At 39.6% G+C, this 20945-nt stretch overlaps 1 protein-coding gene across 6 annotated transcripts in view; it reads left to right on the top strand.

The window, feature by feature from the left end:
- Nucleotides 1-20945, top strand: part of cadm1a (cell adhesion molecule 1a) — a 1471967-nt gene that overhangs the window by 1448944 nt on the left and 2078 nt on the right. For all 6 annotated transcript variants that reach the window (XM_034177827.1, XM_034177825.1, XM_034177829.1 and 3 more), the window contains one exon: nucleotides 18035-18163. In XM_034177827.1, the coding sequence (XP_034033718.1) occupies nucleotides 18035-18163 (129 nt within the window). The remainder of the gene's footprint in view (nucleotides 1-18034; nucleotides 18164-20945) is intronic.

Here is a 20945-nt window from a genome sequence, read left to right on the forward strand (position 1 = left end):
GACAGGCTCGTCTGAGTATTTCAGAAACTGCTGATCTACTGGGATTTTCACACACAGCCATCTCTAGAGTTTACAGAGAATGGTCCAAAAAAGAGAAGCTATCCAGTGAGTGGCAGTTGTGTAGACAAAAAAATCCCTTGTTGATGTCAGAGGTCAGAGGAGAATAGACAGACTGGTTGAATGGGTGACTGCGTGATGCCATCATGTCAATATGGACCAACTTCTCTTAGGAATGTTTCCAACACCTTGTTGAATCTATGCCACAAAGAATTAAAGCAGTTCTTAAGACAATAACAGGCTTAACACTGTCCTAGCAAGGTGTACCTAATGAAGTGGCTGTTAGTGTGTAAGTGTAGTACAAGATTTGCTGTTGTGAAAAAATATGAATTTGAATTTGCTTCCAGGTTGTAAACCATCATCCTGCAGGACTTCCGCAGAGTCTTGGCTTTTTTGTGTTTGCGGTGTTCCAAGCACTCAGCTCAGTTTCACTCTGTGAATGTTCATTGACACCTTATACTTGGTGCACAGAGATAATCACCCTGTCTGTAAAGCACTTAGGAGCTCATCGAGACAAAATTACGTTCCATTTGCATCCATCTGTTCCATCACTTTCAGCTCAGGAGCCATAAATCCCAGGGGCCGAATTTCAAGCTTTAAAATCTGATACATAGTTAGCTCAGCAAATCCATGTTCTGTCATCATGCAGACTTTCTGAGAGAAAATATCCACTTTTAATGGATCGGGTGTACTTTGTTTTTTGTTTTTTTTTGTTTTGTTTTTTTGGTTTCCTGTACTTTACCATATTATTGATGTTATACCTTATTTTTCTGTTGATGATCTTTGATGCTTGACATTACATTTATGTTACGGTATACGGTATAAAGTATTTTTATAACTCAGCTGTGTCTTTTTCCAGATTCCAGACAAGAGTAACATAGATGACTTTGATAACTACTATTACATGTATTGACAAAATTATTGAGAAAATTGTAACATATACTTTAAGAAATTGCTGTCACAGAACTATGATAATATTTTCTTAAAAAACGCTTTTCTCTCAAAAAATATTATCCGGCATGTAGAAGTTTCTTCGGAAGTTTACTTAGTTTTTTGTTTGTTTGTTTGTTTTCTCAGTGCTGATCCTTTGACACTGTGTGAAACTTCTTTTTTGAGGTGGAACACAGAAGGGTTTTATTTTTATTTTTAACCACAATCACACATGTAAGCTGCTCTGACTGTCCTGTGAGGTGAGGTTTGGAGCAGAGGCCGACACTGGGCACACGGATCTGCTAAAAAGGGCTTTTTATAAACTGCTGCTTGTTGTTGTGGATACTGTGCAGATTCTGAAACAACACTGGTCAATAAAAACCACTAAAATATCTCAACGGCATGGACATACACAAGCATGTGGGCAAAAGATGGGTTGTCCCACCGTGTTGTCTATGTTTTGTCAGTTCCACTGCAGAAACAGCAGCATTCTGTGCTCACCATAATAAATCTCAAACATCCTTTGACTTTTGACTGTCATTTAAATAAATATGTAAAGCAGCACTGTGGTTTAGCAGTTAGCACTGTTGCCTCACAATAGTTGCATTTATATGGACAGGAAGTATTTTGATTTTAATCTTACTAGTGTAGTGCCCATAGGAAGTTTGTATTCCTATAGAAAATTGGGGGCTTAAGTAGATTTTTCATGGATGGTCGTAAGAGGCTGCGTTTGAAGGTGGGATGTACAAGGAGGTGTACTTACTCTTACATAGTTTTAACAGACAAAGTGGACGTTTGTTAAGACATGGTTGACACTGAGATCCAAAGAGACATGCAATACAGTTATTTTAAGAAAAGACTGATATTCATCCAACATGGTCAGACATATATACACACATAGAGATATATACAACCCCTGGCAAAAAGTATGGAATCACCGGCCTCGGAGGATGTTCATTCAGTTGTTTAATTTTGTAGAAAAAAAGCAGATCACAGACATGACACAAAACTAAAGTCATTTCAAATGCCAACTTTCTGGCTTTAAGAAACACTATAAGAAATCAGGAAAAAAAATTGTGGCAGTCAGTAACGGTTACTTTTTTAGACCAAGCAGAGGGAAAAAAATATGGAATCACTCAATTCTGAGGAAAAAATTATGGAATCATGAAAAACAAAAAGAACGCTCCAACACATCACTAGTATTTTGTTGCACCACCTCTGGCTTTTATAACAGCTTGCAGTCTCTGAGGCATGGACTTAATGAGTGACAAACAGTACTCTTCATCAATCTGGCTCCAACTTTCTCTGATTGCTGTTGCCAGATCAGCTTTGCAGGTTGGAGCCTTGTCATGGACCATTTTCTTCAACTTCCACCAAAGATTTTCAATTGGATTAAGATCCGGACTATTTGCAGGCCATGACATTGACCCTATGTCTTTTTGCAAGGAATGTTTTCACAGTTTTGCTCTTTGGCAAGATGCATTATCATGTTGAAAAAATGATTTCATCATCCCCAAACATCCTTTCAATTGATGGGATAAGAAAAGTGTCCAAAATATCAACGTAAACTTGTGCATTTATTGATGATGTAATGACAGCCATCTCCCCAGTGCCTTTACCTGACATGCAGCCCCATATCATCAATGACTGTGGAAGTTTACATGTTCTCTTTAGTCAGTCATCTTTATAAATCTCATTGGAACGGCACCAAACAAAAGTTCCAGCATCATCACCTTGCCCAATGCAGATTCGAGATTCATCACTGAATATGACTTTCATCCAGTCATCCACAGTCCACAATTGCTTTTCCTTAGCCCATTGTAACCTTGTTTTTTTCTGTTTAGGTGTTAATGATGGCTTTCGTTTAGCTTTTCTGTATGTAAATCCCATTTCCTTTAGGCGGTTTCTTACAGTTCGGTCACAGACGTTGACTCCAGTTTCCTCCCATTTGTTCCTCATTTGTTTTGTTGTGCATTTTCGATTTTTGAGACATATTGCTTTAAGTTTTCTGTCTTGACGCTTTGATGTTTTCCTTGGTCTACCAGTATGTTTGCCTTAAACAACCTTCCCATGTTGTTTGTATTTGGTTCAGAGTTTAGACACAGCTGACTGTGAACAACCAACATCTTTTGCAACATTGCGTGATGATTTACCCTCTTTTAAGAGTTTGATAATCCTCTCCTTTGTTTCAATTGACATCTCTCATGTTGGAGCCATGATTCATGTCAGTCCACTTGGTGCAACAGCTCTCCAAGGTGTGATCACTCCTTTTTAGATGCAAACTAATGAGCAGATCTGATTTGATGCAGGTGTTAGTTTTGGAGATGGAAATTTACAGGGTGATTCCATAATTTATTCCTCAGAATTTAGTGATTCCATATTTTTTTCTCTCTGCTTGGTCTAAAAAAGTAACTGTTACTGACTGCCACAATTATTTTTCCTGATTTCTTATAGTGTTTCTTAAAGCCAGAAAGTTGCCATTTGAAATGACTTTAGTTTTGTGTCATGTCTGTGATCTGTTTTTTTTTCAACAAAATTAAACAACTGAATGAACATCCTCCGAGGCCGGTGATTCCATAATTATTACCAGGGGTTGTAGGAAGGAATAACCACAGTTAGTGTACATGAAGCACAAACAAATGGATGTGAATACAGTAGTTATTGATAATGTGAGTCAAGGACATTTAGGTTGGTTGTGAAATGTGTGGATTGATTGATGTGAGTCACATGCAAGCCGATAACATACATTAAAACATTTGAGGTAGACATACTATAAATTTTGATACAATACAAACATTCAAAATGACAGGTCTAACATAACCAGAAGGTTGGACACAAATGCAAATAAGGTTCTGCTGCTAACTTATAAAATTATTCATGGACTGGCACCTCCTTACCTAGCTGACCTAATTAAACCCTACGTACCGGCCTGGGCTCTGTGTTCTCAGGATGCAGGACTCCTTTGTGTCACTAAGGTAAATAAAAAGTCTGCGGGTCACTGAGCTTTCTCTTATCGTGCCCCTGTTGTGTGGAATGATCTCCCTGCATCAATAAAACAGTCAGATTCTGTAGAGACTTTCAAGTCCAGACTCACTTATTTTCCCTTTCATATGGCTAGCATACTGTATAGCATAGTATGTTACTATGCTTTTTACTCTTCCAATTCATTTTTTGTAGGAAACGGAGCGGGCTGCGGCATCAACTTTATCTAAATACTAGGTTTTTTAGTGAAGCTTAGGGCTAGTGGCCGGCGATTACCTTAGTATTTTTTTGTTTGTTTTTCTTGTTTACTTAATGCTGACAAATGACACTGTATTTGTTGTTTTCTGATGCCTGATTCTGTTTTTCTTCTCTCTATTTCAATCAATCAATCAACTTTTTTCTTATATAGCGCCAAATCACAACAAACAGTTGCCCCAAGGCGCTCCACATTGCAAGGCAAGGCCATACAATAATTATGAAAAACCCCAACGGTCAAAACGACCCCCTATGAGCAAGCACTTGGCCACAGTGGGAAGGAAAAACTCCCTTTTAACAGGAAGAAACCTCCAGCAGAACCAGGCTCAGGGAGGGGCAGTCTTCTGCTGAGACTGGTTGGGGCTGAGGGAAAGAACCAGGAAAAAGAGATCGATCACTAATGATTAAATGCAGAGTGATGCATACGGAGCAAAAAGAGAAAGAAACAGTGCATCATGGGAACCCCCCCACAGTCTACGTCTAAAGCAACATAACCAAGGGATGGTCCAGGGTCACCCGATCCAGCCCTAACTATAAGCCTTAGCGAAAAGGAAAGTTTTAAGCCTATCTTAAAAGTAGAGAGGGTATCTGTCTCCCTGATCTGAATTGGGAGCTGGTTCCACAGGAGAGGAGCCTGAAAGCTGAAGGCTCTGCCTCCCATTCTACTCTTACAAACCCTAGGAACTACAAGTAAGCCCGCAGTCTGAGAGCGAAGCGCTCTAATGGGGTAATATGGTACTACGAGGTCCCTAAGATAAGATGGGACCTGATTATTCAAAACCTTATAAGTAAGAAGAAGAATTTTAAATTCTATTCTAGCATTAACAGGAAGCCAATGAAGGGAGGCCAACACGGGTGAGATATACTCTCTCCTGCTAGTCCCCGTCAGTACTCTAGCTGCAGCATTCTGAACCAACTGAAGGCTTTTTAGGGAACTTTTAGGACAACCTGATAATAATGAATTACAATAGTCCAGCCTAGAGGAAATAAATGCATGAATTAGTTTTTCAGCATCACTCTGAGACAAGACCTTTCTGATTTTAGAGATATTGCGTAATGCAAAAAGGCAGTCCTACATATTTGTTTAATATGCGCTTTGAATGACATATCCTGATCAAAATAACTCCAAGATTCCTCACAGTATTACTAGAGATCAGGGAAATGCCATCCAGAGTAACGATCTGGTAGACACCATGCTTCTAAGATTTGTGGGGCCAAGTACAATAACTTCAGTTTTATCTGAGTTTAAAAGCAGGAAATTAGAGGTCATCCATGTCTTTATGTCTGTAAGACAATCCTGCAGTTTAGCTAATTGGTGTGTATCCTCTGGCTTCATGGATAGATAAAGCTGGGTATCATCTGCGTAACAATGAAAATTTAAGCAATACCGTCTAATAATACTGCCCAAGGGAAGCATGTATAAAGTGAATAAAATTGGTCCTAGCACAGAACCTTGTGGAACTCCATAATTAACTTTAGTCTGTGAAGAAGATTCCCCATTTACATGAACAAACTGTAATCTATTAGACAAATATGATTCAAACCACCGCAGCGCAATGCCTTTAATACCTATGACATGCTCTAATCTCTGTAATAAAATTTTATGGTCAACAGTATCAAAAGCAGCACTGAGGTCCAACAGAACAAGCACAGAGATAAGTCCACTGTCCGAAGCCATAAGAAGATCATTTGTAACCTTCACTAATGCTGTTTCTGTACTATGATGAATTCTAAAACCTGACTGAAACTCTTCAAATAGACCATTCCTCTGCAGGTGATCAGTTAGCTGTTTTACAACTACCCTCTCAAGAATCTTTGAGAGAAAAGGAAGGTTGGAGATTGGCCTATAATTAGCTAAGATAGCTGGGTCAAGTGATGGCTTTTTAAGTAATGGTTTAATTACTGCCACCTTAAAGGCCTGTGGTACATAACCAACTAACAAAGATAGATTGATCATATTTAAGATTGAAGCATTAAATAATGGTAGGACTTCCTTGAGCAGCCTGGCAGGAATGGGGTCTAATAAGCATGTTGATGGTTTGGGTTGATGGTATTTGAGGTGAAGCTCCATCCAGAGATGGGTGTGGTGTCTGCTTTGGAAAACCTGATATCCTGTGCACTGGCAACATTTCCTGGATATTGTATTGTGAACTGTTTTGTCATTTGTGTCAGTAGCATGGCCCAAGCAGAGGGTCACCCCTTTGAGTCTGGTCTGCTTGAGGTTTCTTCCTCAGAGGGAGTTTTTCCTTACCACTGTCGCCTGTGTGCTTGCTCTGGGGGTTGGTAAGGTTAGACATTACTTGTGTAAAGCACCATGAGGCAACTTTGTTGTGATTTGGTGCTATATAAATGAAAATAAATTGAAAATTAAAATTGAAATGCAGGATTCGGGAGTCAGTTTAACACGGTTTAATTTAGGCGTGGGTCGGTACACAAAAAGGCAGTCCAAAATTAGCAACAGTAGCCGAAGCATGACGGCAAATGCTTGAAAGTGGCACAAGGCTCAACAATCTCGCAAGTGAGAGAGGGAGAAGGTGTGACTAATAACGGGGACATAATCAGGAGAAAATGCACCGCAGATGTGTGAGGAAGGATCCAGAATGAGGCGTGGCAAGCAGGAAGGGAGGGCAGGAGGGGCACGCCCAAAACCACACACACTGCACAACACAAGAGAGGCACCACCACCAAACCCCAGTGAAAAAAAAAACAACAGCATATCCAAGACAAAGCACCACACAATAAACCCCACAGACCCAATCATTGCACAAAAGCCACTTGGCAGTTGATACCAAGCACTTTTTATGTCATTTGGGTCTATGTTTTGATTGATATGTTACATTATATTATGATTTGACTATAGTGTTTTGTGTTATTTTCAAAAATCAGTTTTATTATCAATTATATGAAAATAAAGGGATTTCTATTAAACAGGTTATTGGAAGAGACCTAGACAAAATGAAACAGAACATTTAGAATATTTAAAACAGCAAATTATCAGTACCCCCAACTTCATGAACCTAGTTTATTTAAACTTGAACTCACAGCAAATATAAGATTTTATTCAGCTTATGTACTTACTGAAACTTTGTAGAAATTGTGGGAAAATTTGTCGTTTTTAGCAAAAAGTGGATTTTAGCTAATGTCTCCTCAATATTGTCAAGTTAAACTCAGTCGCAAGGAACACTGACAGCATGCCTTTCACAGTAAAAGTATTTGCTGGGATGCTGGCATTAAACATCTTATTTTGAAATGGTGCTATCACGACAGTGATTGTCTGCTGACTGTTGTCGTGCTAGTAGTACGAATGGCCACACATTTTTGTAGCTGCCATGCGATGTTCGTGTGTCACCTGGAATTTGGCCAACACCTGCCGCGAGAGGGTTCGATGGGCTCACACAGTGCACACTCTGTCTTTCAGCCGCTGGTGTGCACAAATAGTTGTAGCAACAGGTATACGAGGCGTTGGAAGCAGCTACACGTTTTGCATACGATTCCTGCTTCATGCACACTTTATGTGCAAATAGACCAAATTCGCATTATGTGTGAAGTGGCCCTAAGCAATTATCACCTCATTTCTGCTTAGAACTTCACTCCAGTAATCATTTATCTCAGCGACAGATCTCTGAAGCTTCTGTACAACAATCTTTTCCACATAAATTCAGCATTATTTAATAATAAATGACAGAAAGTCTTAAAAATCACCTCCTGACACCGTTGCGTCTGAGTGTGACTCTCTACACCCAAAGCGATCAAAGGGATTAATGTGATTATTAACCATCAGATGGAAAAGTAAAGCCTCTTAAATCTCTTGCAAACCATGGTGCCACCACCTCCCTGAAGGAGACGGCATATATATATATATATATATATATATATATATATATATATATATATATATATATATATATATATATATATATATATATATATATGAATCGAATCCAAACAAAACAGTTACTGTGCAAAATCCTGAAATGCTGCATACATGAAAATACAAATATAAGAACATAAGGGGCTTATTGAATATTATTTACAAATAATAAAAGAAATGAAAATATACGGCAATCAAACATTTTCAAATCAAATTTGTCTATAAAAGAAACTCATTTTAAGACATTATAGGATTCAATCAATGATAGATACTTGCAATTAAGTTTAAACCCATTTCTCCAATGAGTAATGTTTGGTTTTGTCTGGGAAAAAAACCCAACATTTGTGTATGTAATGTTTGGTTAGTAAAACTATATTAGTAATATTATTAATTAATTAATACTATTATTATATTAATAATAATTAATAATTAATATGTTCATTAATAATATCATTAATGATTTAGGAAAGTACCAATGTATGGTTCATGTCTGGTCATGTGACCTATTCATGGCCCTTGAACTGGCTGAGGTGTGGTTTCCTGATGTTGTGTACTCCAAAGAAGTGTGACATTTTCTGAGAAGAGAGGACACCATGGCGTTCATGGAGAGGACACTGGTTGTGAACAAGTTTGAAAACGTGGTTCATCTAGTTTTGATGGATATAAGGAGCTTATGGTGTGACAGACACGTCTTGGTTTGTTTGTTTTTTCTGAGGTTGTCTCTAAATTGATTTCAAGAAAGCTCGGTGAAAATGTTGATCCTTGCCTGGAGGAGAAGCCATTAAATTTTGGTGTGGATCAAGACAAAGAGGCACCAAATAATAGGGGGGGTTGGGATGGGGTGGGGCATGACAGTGTTTTTGAAATTTCTGCTCCAGCATATGCTCCCTGACCTGATCTGAACTGAAATGTCCTAAGCAGGAGGTTCGGTACTTGGGCTGAGTACTGGTGTGCCAGCATTCCCATTAACAGGACTGATGTGCATCTCTGCAATGAGCTGCAAACTCATTTAACTTTGGGAGCTATTGAGAGTCGTCACTGTGTTCGGATACCTCACTCCAGAGAGCACTAAAAGCTGTTATTAGAAGGTGTTTATCTAGCTAGCCATGGCTTAGATACAGTTTAATATCCTGAGAACACTTACAGCCCATAATTATATCACACTGAGGAGGAACACTGATTGGAGAAGTGATGAATAGCTCTGTCAGACAGAAAGATATGAAACACTTTGGATTATTGTTGGAACATTTGCCTTTCATAACTATATTTGTTGGCCCCAAACATCTGTTTCACTGTATTTACAAGAACCTTTCAAAAAGAAAAGCTTTAACCCTAACCCTAACCTTAAAAAATATTATGGATGGTATTTTTACTTGTTTTGCAACAGGTTATCAAATTGAAACAACAAAATTGGGTGCTGTGACCCACGATAATATGTACAAGAAAGTGGTCCCAGTGGTAAAAGGAGCACTAGGACCTGTAAACCCCAAATTGGAGAGTGGCTCCAGCAGATTCCAGGCACAACATCAGACTTCTATGTCCAGCTCAGATACTGCACCCAACCCTCAAACTCCCAGATAGGGGTAGAGACTACAGAGGTAGAGGAAAGGAACTTGAGGAAAACACATATCACCCCCTCAGGGGTGCCACCAGGGATTTTGGGCCCCATGAAAAGAAAGCTTATTAGGTCATCCCCCCATATTATGTTGTTAGGATTATAATTGTATTAGGGGTCTCTCATGAGCCCCTCAAATCCTTCTCCTTATTCTCCCCTTTTTGGCACCCCTGCCACCCCGCCATATATATGATTTTATATACATATATATAAAATCTCCTTCTCATCCCTCCCCCCAAATCAAAGAGTATGCACATATGATCAAAATTCATGCTGTCTGGAAGCAATTTAGAATTTCGACCCCCCTCAAAACCTCACATATGCGCAAGTGCACTTCCTCCTGCAGTTTGTCTGCACAATGGCGTTTGAAGGAAGAAACAATATTTGCCATGAAATTCCCCCCAGATAAATATGTTCACTTCTTTAAAATGAGCTGTAATTTTGCACCATTTAATAAACTGACATTATAATGCTTGGATTATAATGTCAGTCATAATATAATAGGGGAGGTGATGTTCAGGGGAGGTGATGGTTTAGTGGTTAAAGCATTGGGCTGGAGACCAGAGGATCCTTGGTTCAAATCCCATCCTGACTGGAAAATCACTAAGGGCCCTTGGGCAAGGTCTTTAATCCCCTTGTTACTCCCGGTGTGTAGTGGGCGCCTTTTATGGCAGAAGCCTCACATCGGGGTGAATGTGAGGCATTGATGTGTAAAGTGCTTTGAGCATCTGGTGGAAACTAAACTTTCTAAACTACGTAAATAAAAGGCTGTACAGCTTTCAGAGTTTTTTTTTTTTTTTTACAAATTATATCTTTTTAGTTTTGATGCACATAATTCAGTTGAAAGTCAAATGAATCAACATTTCTCCAGTTTTAACTTTTTTTTTTTTTTAAGTGATGCACATGATCAATTTTGGTACTTTCATTCATTTATTTAGGTATGTGCATGTGAGGTCCTGTGCTGCATCTGTGTGCACAGCCATGCACGGTGGTCAGTAAACATACTCACACATGCATGTTAATCGAACTGTCAGAGTGACTTCCAGCCTTATGTCTCATGTCCTTGTACTCTGCCCATGCAGACACGTTGCTTTACCAGAAAACCTCTTACTTCTGAGTGGGCTCTTTGAATTGCACGAGAGTTGCAATGCCACAAGCAATTGTAGCATTTTTGCAGTGGCAGGTGACACTGTGCGCTTTAGTGTTCAGTGTGTATGTGTCCTGTAGAAAGTGAAAAGGGCTTGGACACACCCCAAATCCACCTGTGCCACCCGTTACTCTCACTAAGATGTCTGTAGCTGCACACATCCTGTCACTGAAGTACACAAGAGTGTGACACAGCACTGTGAGCCGGCAGTGAAAGCCAAAGTCCACATTAACATTGTAATAGGAAAGTGTGTTAAAGCGCAGCGTTCCAGGCCTGACAGGGCCGAATTAGATGTCACAAGGATCCTTCTCCTTTTAATTGAATTTGCCCAGCACTAAAAAAGAAGATCTGAAGTCAAAATAAGCTATTAGAGATATCAGGTAATGTTTTGTTGGGTTTGACAGGTAGCACTGCAGTGACACCCCCCCCCCCTCCCCCCAATCCCTCCTTCCTGCAGGTTGCAATCGAGATGTTATCTGTGCCGTTTCTGTTTTTTATGCGCCTGCAGAGGGGTATTGCTTTCAGGTTTGTCCATGCATCTGTCCACCTGTGTGTGAAGAAAATAACTCAGACAGGTCTGACTCAATTTGGATCCACCTTGGTGAAAAGAGTGAGGGTCAGCCAAGGACAACATGACTTGCTTTCAGGCCATTGTCAAACTTTCAGTCAGTTGCTTACATTCGGGAGCATTTAGAACGGAGAGTTACTGGAAATGGCTAAAGATCCACCTGTCAATATTAACCCTTTACCTACTGAGGCTATAAATGGACAATTGGTTATAATTTTTTATTATAGCAATAAAATTAAGAAATAATGTTCTATGTTTGTGTGCTTTGGTACCCTTTTCCAAGAGTACCTGAATTTCAATTATATTACACCTGATTAACTATTTATACACATTATTTGTAGGTTTTAGCATTTAAAATGAGAAAAAACACAAAAACGAACTTGATTTTTTTTTTCAGTTTTTTAGTGAAAAATGATTATGTAAAGGAAGTTTGGATTTCACATTTTTAACAGGAAAGCTGTAAGTGTTTACAATCAAAATAATTACTTTGTGTGTCTAGAACTCAGAAACAGCGCAGAAATAGTGCAAAAGTGAACATTTTGCAAGGCGAAAATATGGAAAAAGTTACCAATTTTAAAGTGCAGAACCAAACAATATGAATAACAACAAACAAAGTGCAAAACTATATATAAATATATCAATTATTATCTGTATTATTAAAATGTGTAATAAATCACTCATTTGATCACTCATTTTGTGCAAAATTATACAATATGAATAAAACAATAAAGTGTCAAACTATATACAAATATATAACCAAGAATCAAAATTAGATCTAAACTACATCAGTCAGTGTGGTACTGTTTGTAACAGTTTCTGTCTGGCTGAAGACAGAGGCCAATTTTACAAAGTTTGCACATCCAGCAGGTTGACCTCTTGCAAACCTTGCAAGAACGCCGCCCCTTTGTGGATCGCTGGCAAGGTGGGTTTCCGCTTGTTGGCACCGGACAGTGGCTTGTGGCTGATGGAGCCATCACACCCACACAAACACACACACACACCTTCACAAATGACACTAACACCCTGCCTTTTCCTCAAAAATGTCTACATTTATGTTTGCTGTCTGTCTCTGTACTTCTCTGTCACTTTTGCGCTCTTTTTCATACTTTTCCCTCATTTCAAGAGTCACCGAACGCACTTTACCGTAATATATGCAACATAGCATACTCTTGGAAAGCACGGGTTCTTGGCTTGCTGTCAGTGTTGAAATTTTTCAGATTGAGGGCTTACATGAGAACGTACGGTAATGAGAATCAGCGGCACACTAGTGTGAAACTTCCATGTTTTTCCTCTGCGTTATGATGTCACAGGCTTACGTTTACCATAATACACCATATATCATTGGTGTTAGCTTAACAATGCACTTTGAATCATTCGGATTGGACAAACTATGGCGGAGTTACGGTAAAAAAAAAATGCATATGGAAAATATGGCGTGGGCGCCATTGCCGTAGATAAAGGGTTAAATGCATTTATAAATGTCTTTATTTAATGCCTGCCTAATTCACAATGTACTCCCAGCCACAATGATTAAAACTGTTATTGTACCTATTATTTAAGATAAATCTGGTGATGTAACTAGCAAGAGCAGCTATAGACCCACCGCATTATCTTCTATCATTTCTAAGGTTTTTGAAAGGGTTTTGTTATCTCGATGTGAAAATTTCTTTGTAACCTCAGAATATAAGTTTGGTTTTAAGCTTAAACATTCCACTGATATGTGTTATCTACTTACTTCGTGAAGTGATTGATAGAAAAAGAAATAGCCCCGTGTATCTCTGTTTTATGGATGCCTCCAAGGCATTTGACCGTGTTGATCATTGGACACTTTTTAAAAAGTTATGTCACGGGGTCTACCTGCAGTCTTTGTAAGAATAATAGTGTTTTGGTAGCCCGTGTCTGCTGGGGATCCCATACATCTGACCTGTGTAGTGTCTGTAATGGTGTTTGTCAAGGAGGTCTTTTGTCTCCCAGACTTTTTAACGTATATATGGATGATCTAAGTCGTAATCTGGTTAATGATGAAGTTGGATGTACAGTATGCTTGGTAATAGACTTGTTTACCACTTATTCTATTCTGATGATATAGTTGTACTGTGTTCTTCAGTTAAGGGCCTACAGCAACTACTTCAAGCCTGTTCTGATTATGGTGTTAAGCATGATATTTTGTATAATAAGGCTAAAACTGTATGCATACTGTAAAGGTGGATCCCTTCTGAACACTCCGAAGATTTTCATTGAAAATACTCAGCTCGCTTTTGTGGAGAATTTTAAGTATTTGGGGATGATCACTGTTCATAATCTCTCTGATGACAAAGATATGGAATGCCAGATGAGATCTTTCTATGTTAGGGGTAACTTTCTGTTAAGGAATTTCAGTGTGTGTTCCATGGAGGTTAAACACCAACTATTTAATGCTTTTTGTACCAATATGTATTGCAGTCATCTTTGGTTTAATTTCAAAAAATCCACTTTCCATGTTAAAGATTTGTTTGTTTGTTTACTCATTTCGAGCAGGTTAATACAAAAAGAAAAATAATACATATATCCAGTACATATGCAATAAATTTATTATTTAGCTCGAAAAGGAGTGGGAAGAAGAAAACGTATTAAATCCCACCCCCATCGTTCATTTTAACACAAAATAAATAATCACAATGACTTCCTTGTCAGTTCAACTGAAAAAAAAACAAAACATAAAACAGCAATTTATACATATTCAAGGTTTTTGTTTGCAACAAAGACATAGATACCAGCAATGGTAAGGACAAAAATACCAAAATGGTAACAACAAGATAAAGCACACACCAACAATGGTAAGAAATGCACAGGTAGAGTATATCACATACCAACAATGGTAACAGTTGGCTACAATAACTCCTTCATATGTATATTTCACCTGCCCCATTCATGTAGTGCCAGTGGAATGTTTGTTTTTAGTGATGTGCCTAGTTTTAATGAAGTATGCAGGAAAGCAGTTTTGTAAAGTTTTGTAAGCATGTTAAAAGGAGTGAAAACACCGTGATCATTGATGTGAATCAGCTCGTTATGTACAAATCATCGCTATGGGAACACTGGCGTTCCACATTATATACCACTGGTGATTCATTGATGCTTTTTCTTGTATTTTATTAAGGTTTTTCTTTTTTTTCTTCTTGATATGTTGTAGCTATTTTGTGTGTTTTCTCAGTATGGACCTTGTGTCTGAAATAAAGTGTCTTATCTAAACACTAATATGAAATCATGCATGACCCTTGTGTTGGTCACATGACCTTTGATCTTGATTGACCTATAAAGGTGAAGGTAAAGGTTAGGTTCTCTGCAAATGTAAAGTATAAAATACATAAATGTAAGAATCACTTTAGTGGTTGTTATTATTACCATTATTATTTATTTATTTAATTTAATTTTATTTATTTATTTACTGCATCTTGCATACGATCCCTTCTGATTTAGGTTTGTAATAGAGTCAGTCAGTGCTTCAGTATGCAGAAGTTCCATAAATAACTCCATATTCAACTCTGAAATTTGGGGTTCTCATAGACAGAGATGAGCGCCAGTGAGTGAAATGTTAATGTTATTAAAATTTGTATGCTAGCACTAACTATCAGGTAGTGGCCCCTTTTATCTGTACTGACCTTCAAAATCACTCTTCAGCAAACCTACGAGTGATGTCACGCAGGAATCGTGCAGTAAATATAGAGTCTGTGCAAAGAGCATGAAGTGCACATGTAAGGTCACTGGTGTTGCACTCTCTTCTTCTTCTTTAACTTGTACTCTATTTATTCCTTGGAGTTCATTCAGCACATCTGTGCAGATTTTGGCTCAAAAATAATTTGTGTGGGCGGAGTTACTGTAGAGTAAAGCTTAATGGAGGAGGAAGTGTGCTGAGATTTTCACTTAATGTTCTGCAATCTCAGGTTGCCTGTAAGGACGAGCTCAGTGCTGGAGGTTCAGCGATTTAAAAGCGCAAAAAAAAACACGACTGTTGTGGCGCAGATGCTCATGTCAACACTGAAATCATATTAGCCACCCAAGAGGTTTGCAAATGCAAAATGAAGTCCAGGCCAGCGCTCTGCGCAGTGTTTAGCTTCCTCTCCACCACCTCTAAATCATTTTTCAATAACATGGTGTGAGCTCCTGATGGAAAAAAATGGCTCCTCCTTTGTGCTGAAGAGCCAATCAGCTCCACAAACACATATTAACTCTGCGCTGTCAACCGTCCGTGTGCCTGATCAATAGCTTTCACATATCATTGTAACCAAGAGCTTCAAGGACTTGTCCAGTTTTCCCTGCTGAGTGGATGCCAATACCAACTAGTCTCTGTCTGTAAGTCATTTGTAAGTGTCCACTAGATCCTTAAGATAAAATGCTGAGGGATTTCTCACCGTGCAGCACGGCTGTTTTTCCTGCTGACATTAATCAGTGCTGCACCACAACATAAGCTGTTGTTGTTGGCATTTTATCATCTCCTTTTTTCAGGGGATTCTTACCAATTTGCATATAGATCAGACAGCTCAATAGATGATGCTACATTTGACAGCACAACTTATACATATCATATCACTGCAGAATATTATATAACCTCCTTTTTTTGTGGCCACTGACCATGTATATACATAATGCAGAATGGATATGGACAGAATTGAACCTCAGGTCAAGAAAGAGTTGATGAAATTTTAAGTCAGATTTGGATGTTTCAGTATCGATGCTTTTGTCGTTTTCTTTAACAAATGTGCAAAGGTTCACCTTTCATGTTTTTGTGATAATGCAGCTATACACAAACCCTCCAAGCAGTAGCAGATTGGTGGGGTTGGGGGGGTGCTGTTGCATAAACAAATGGTGCTGCATGCAGAATTAGATTTCAACTGTTTAAAAAAAGTGCGTATAAATGATGACTAGAGAGTCAATATTTAGTTTCCCAGATTACATTACAATGGAGGAAAAGGGTATAGGTGTTTTTTTTTCTGCTAGTAATCAATTCACAAACCCGCCCCCCTTCACCTGAAGTGCGATCTGCACCTACTGAGCCCAGCATTCTAACTTTGAACTTATTCTGCCTCATGATGACACAATTCAACCTTCTAATTTCATCATTACCTCATGTACCACACAAGTCAAAAAACACTTAAAGATCAGGTCTGGGAGTCATGCAACACTACATCCACCCCACCAAGGAACTGCCCCCTCTCCTGGATGTCAACCACCCAGACAGACAGCCAGTCCATTACTATCACTCAGAAGTAAACATCTATCTACCACAGTTAGGTGAAAGGTTTGCATCCACTTGACCATCTCCAGTTGCTGGAATCCGCAACACTGAGGGACCCGAGTGCTGGATCATACCCAGAGAATTGCACTAAGTTATGTCAAGTCTGGGAGCATGCACTGGTGCTGGATCACGTCCATAGAAACACACCACAAGTTTTGTAGCTGACATTCCTCACAATACAAATCCTACCAAGTCTACTTAAATAATCACTCATTTGACAGAAAGTCGTTCCAGCCGTAACTAACAATCCTCCGAGGAGACCTACTATCAAAGACATCCAGTTGTCACCTTAGATCACTGAACAATGTCCAAGTCTCACAACCATATAGTGAGACAGGTAACACCAGGGCCCTGAGGACTTGGACCTTCGCTCTCCTGTAGATATATTGGCACCACCAAACATTTCTGTTCAGTGACCTCATGACTCCATACGCTCTTCCTATGTGCCTTTCAATCTCAAAGGCCAAAGACACAGAAATGAATGTAATTGCCAATTTAAGTGAATATCTATCGGGTTCTGCACTGTCGCCACATAAAGATATACATCACATACACACCTCATGGCCAAATCTCAATTCGCTGACCGTGGGATTGTGCATACCTAAAGCAGGTATATCCACCCCTGAGATCTATCACTGTGTAATGTGCAGTATGCAGTTTTTCAAGCTCCATTAACAGTAGTGTAGTATGGTCATCCTTGCTCTGAGAAAGGACGTCCGAGGCGCCCACTTGCGTGAGCTGCCTTTGCGTTGGACTTACTAGACACCACCATACAGGGGATGACTCCTCATGCCCACACCGGTTGCCACTTTCCAAAGACAAGACATTTGGCAGTTTTGTCTTTTCCAGAGATGATGCTCATAAGTGTCCCATCTTCTGCACAATGGATGCCTCCCTCTCATGGAATGCAGAAGAAGAGTTTGTTTCACAAAGTGCCGAAACAAGAGATTTACTTTTCTGATGCTGAGCTTTGCCAAAATTTTTATGGAGGCTGAAGTTCCAATCCTACCACCAGTCCCCAAAAACGGGTAACGTGTAGGCTACATTCCCCAGATAAAGAATAATATCACTTCCAAGACATACATACAGAAAATGTATAAAATACAAAGCAAATATGGTACAGGCATGTACAGAGAGAGAATTACATTTGATGATGAGGTGTAGAGTACGTAAAAGCAGTGAAGAACTTCATTCATTTCATTTGAAGCAGCAGCAAATTAGTTGCAGCTCATAAATATATTCATTATACTCTGTTCACACACCTGATTAATGTAGCAATACAGAACTCTGTAAAGTTCCTTAATTGTAATATTTATTGACTTTTTTTCTTCACTCAGATTCCAGAGCTGGAGAGGGAGCGCCCAGAACGGTAGACCACGCAGTGATCGGAGGAGTGGTGGCTGTCGTCGTCTTTGCCATGCTCTGTCTACTCATTGTCTTGGGGCGCTACTTTGCAAGACACAAAGGTATATGAAACCTCAAAATACACCTTGGTAATCAATATGTTGATTATTGTTGATAATATACTGTATCAATATGTATTTTGTATCAATATGTGCTTCACCTATTTTTTTAAGAAGAAATCTGATTTTACAACCTAGACTCTATTTTTAGAAATGTTGAAATCATCTTTTCATAGAAAACAATGAATTTAATCAGCACAATATTGATATTGATTGAGAATGCAAATAGCCCGGGCTAACCAGCTAATTCATGTAATGGCACAGGATAAGCTTGAAAATCTCTAACGCACACAAAATATCACTAGAAGTGTCAGGTTGTATGGATAGGGTTACTTTGGAGGTAAATGTGTGCAATTTTACCTCACTAAATTTCAAGGAACTTTGAAGCTAAGTGATTATATTGTTAGCTGTTTGCTTACCTTAGCATAGCTGTCATGTCCTGGTGCTCCTCTTCACTGAGGCATTGCAAGTGGACTAATAATGGGGAACTTGTTCTACAAGACACAGCCCCTCATCAGGAGATAACATGTAATCACTCAGTGAACAGCAGAGCCAGGGAGGATGGCTAGGCTAAGGTAAGCTGCTAACTACATAATCAGCCATCTTAAAAGTTTGTTTATACTGTGTGAAGTAAGCATGTGCACATTTAGCTCTGCAGAGATTGTCTTCATCAATGACATTTTTGCCTGTTCAGTGATGACAAAAAGTGGTTTCCTGAGTGTGTTCCTGATTGCCCCATGCCTTTAATTAGCTGGTTTGTCTGTGACATTGTTTAGGTTCTAAATAAATAATGTACCAAATGAATTCAAATTGAATAGATGACCCCCCAAAATGTCTAAAAATGGGAGTCTAAGTCGCTCCATCGACTGTACAAAAGACCAGACTCACTGCACACAGCCAAATGTACAATGACCACCTTCATCAATACAAGATTGCCCTCACCTCTTGCCAAATTTTCATACTACTCCAACATCCTTTTCTCAACTGTCAGCCGCCTTCTACAGCCCCCTAAATCTCTCCCTCCAGACATTTCCACCGATACGTGCACTGCCTTCCATGGACTTCTTCAGCTCTAAAATCAACACCATTCACCAACAACTGGCCTCATCTCACACCTCCTCACATGATCCAGCCTAGATGATCACCACTGGCCAACAGCCCCACCTCATCAGTTCCCTCTCTGACTTCACCCCAGTATCAGAACACATCTCTGAACTCATCCATAAAGCAAAAACCACCACCTGTCAGCTTGATCCTCTTCCCACCGCCCTTGTCAAAGCCTCTTTGCCATCCATTTCTCCCATGATCACCACCATAATCAACTCCTCCCTTGCCATTGGTACTGTACCCCCCACTGGCAAACTGGCTGCCATCACACCCAGCGCTGACCCAGTTGACCTCAATCACTACCGGCCCATCTCCAACCTCCCCTTCATCTACAAAACACTACAGCCCCACCTCAAAACAAACAACCTCTATGAACCCTTCCAATCCGATTTCCATCCAAAACACAACACTGAAACAGCCCTGGTCAATATTACCAATGATCTCCTCCTTGCAGCTGACTCCGGACTACTCATCATCCTCATCCTACTTGACCTCAGCGCAGCATTCAACACCATCTCTCACCCACTACTCCTGGACCTCCTGGCTGGCATTGGGATCACTGGTGTTGCACTCTCCTGGTTCACATCATACCTCACTAACCGTCAACAATTCGTGCAATTATGGAACCACAAGTCTGGGTGTTCATGTGTTTCACTGGGTGTCTCTCAGGGGTCAGTCTTGGGTCCACTTCTTTTCATTATTTACCTTCTCCCCCTGGGCACACTCATCGATCGCCGATGACACACAGGTCTACATCTCCTCCAAACCACTGCTGCCATCCCTCCACCTCCCTCATCACTTGCTTGGAAGACATCGGGAGCTGGATGAGCAGATGAGCAATAAAACCGAGACCCTACTCACCGGCTCCAAATCCACCCTCACTAAATCACAACACACTCTGGAACTCCCTCCCACACATAAGACAATCCAACTCCATCACATCATTCAAGGCCCAACTCAAAACCCATCTGTTCAAACTGGCATATGACCTCTAACTGGAGTCTGTCGCTTGTTTTTATGTCGATGTTTTGTTGTACTAATGTTTGCGATTTTTTTATGCTTTTACTTTTTGTAAGGTGACCTTGGGTGACTTGAAAGGCACCGCCAAATAAAATGTATTATTATTATTATTATTATTATTATTATTAATGTTGGATTTATTTCAGTGGGACCGGCCATGATGTCTGTGCCTAATAAATTTGAAATACAGGCATCATTTTACAGCAGATCTCAGAACTATAGTAGAAGTTGATCTTTCTTCTTTCTGTCTTTTTATCTTCTCCTACTTTTGGCTCCATGTGTCTGGTGGGCTTCCCTTCCTACAGTTTAATCGTTGGTCTCCTGCACAATCAGCTCCTTTTTCCTCAGTATTTCCATTCTCATCACATACATGTATACATGTTCATCTCTTCATCACGTCTAAACACCTCAGCATACATTTCTGTTGCACCTCTGATTCTCTCATTTCACATTCTACCCATCACTGCCGGTCTTATTGCAGACATCTAAACTTGACTTTGACTCATACCCATACACATTGTGGGTTGTTCATCATTTGCTCGTGTTCGATGAGCCTCTTGAAAACACCCTTCGTGAAGCACCCGTGTGTTGCTTTTGGGCTGCAGCTTTGCAGCTTTTAGTTCCTATTTCAGAGTACTATTTTTCTACGGACCAAGAT

Source organism: Thalassophryne amazonica, chromosome 9, assembly GCF_902500255.1.
Source record: "Thalassophryne amazonica chromosome 9, fThaAma1.1, whole genome shotgun sequence".
In the NCBI taxonomy this organism is placed as follows: Eukaryota; Metazoa; Chordata; class Actinopteri; order Batrachoidiformes; family Batrachoididae; genus Thalassophryne; species Thalassophryne amazonica.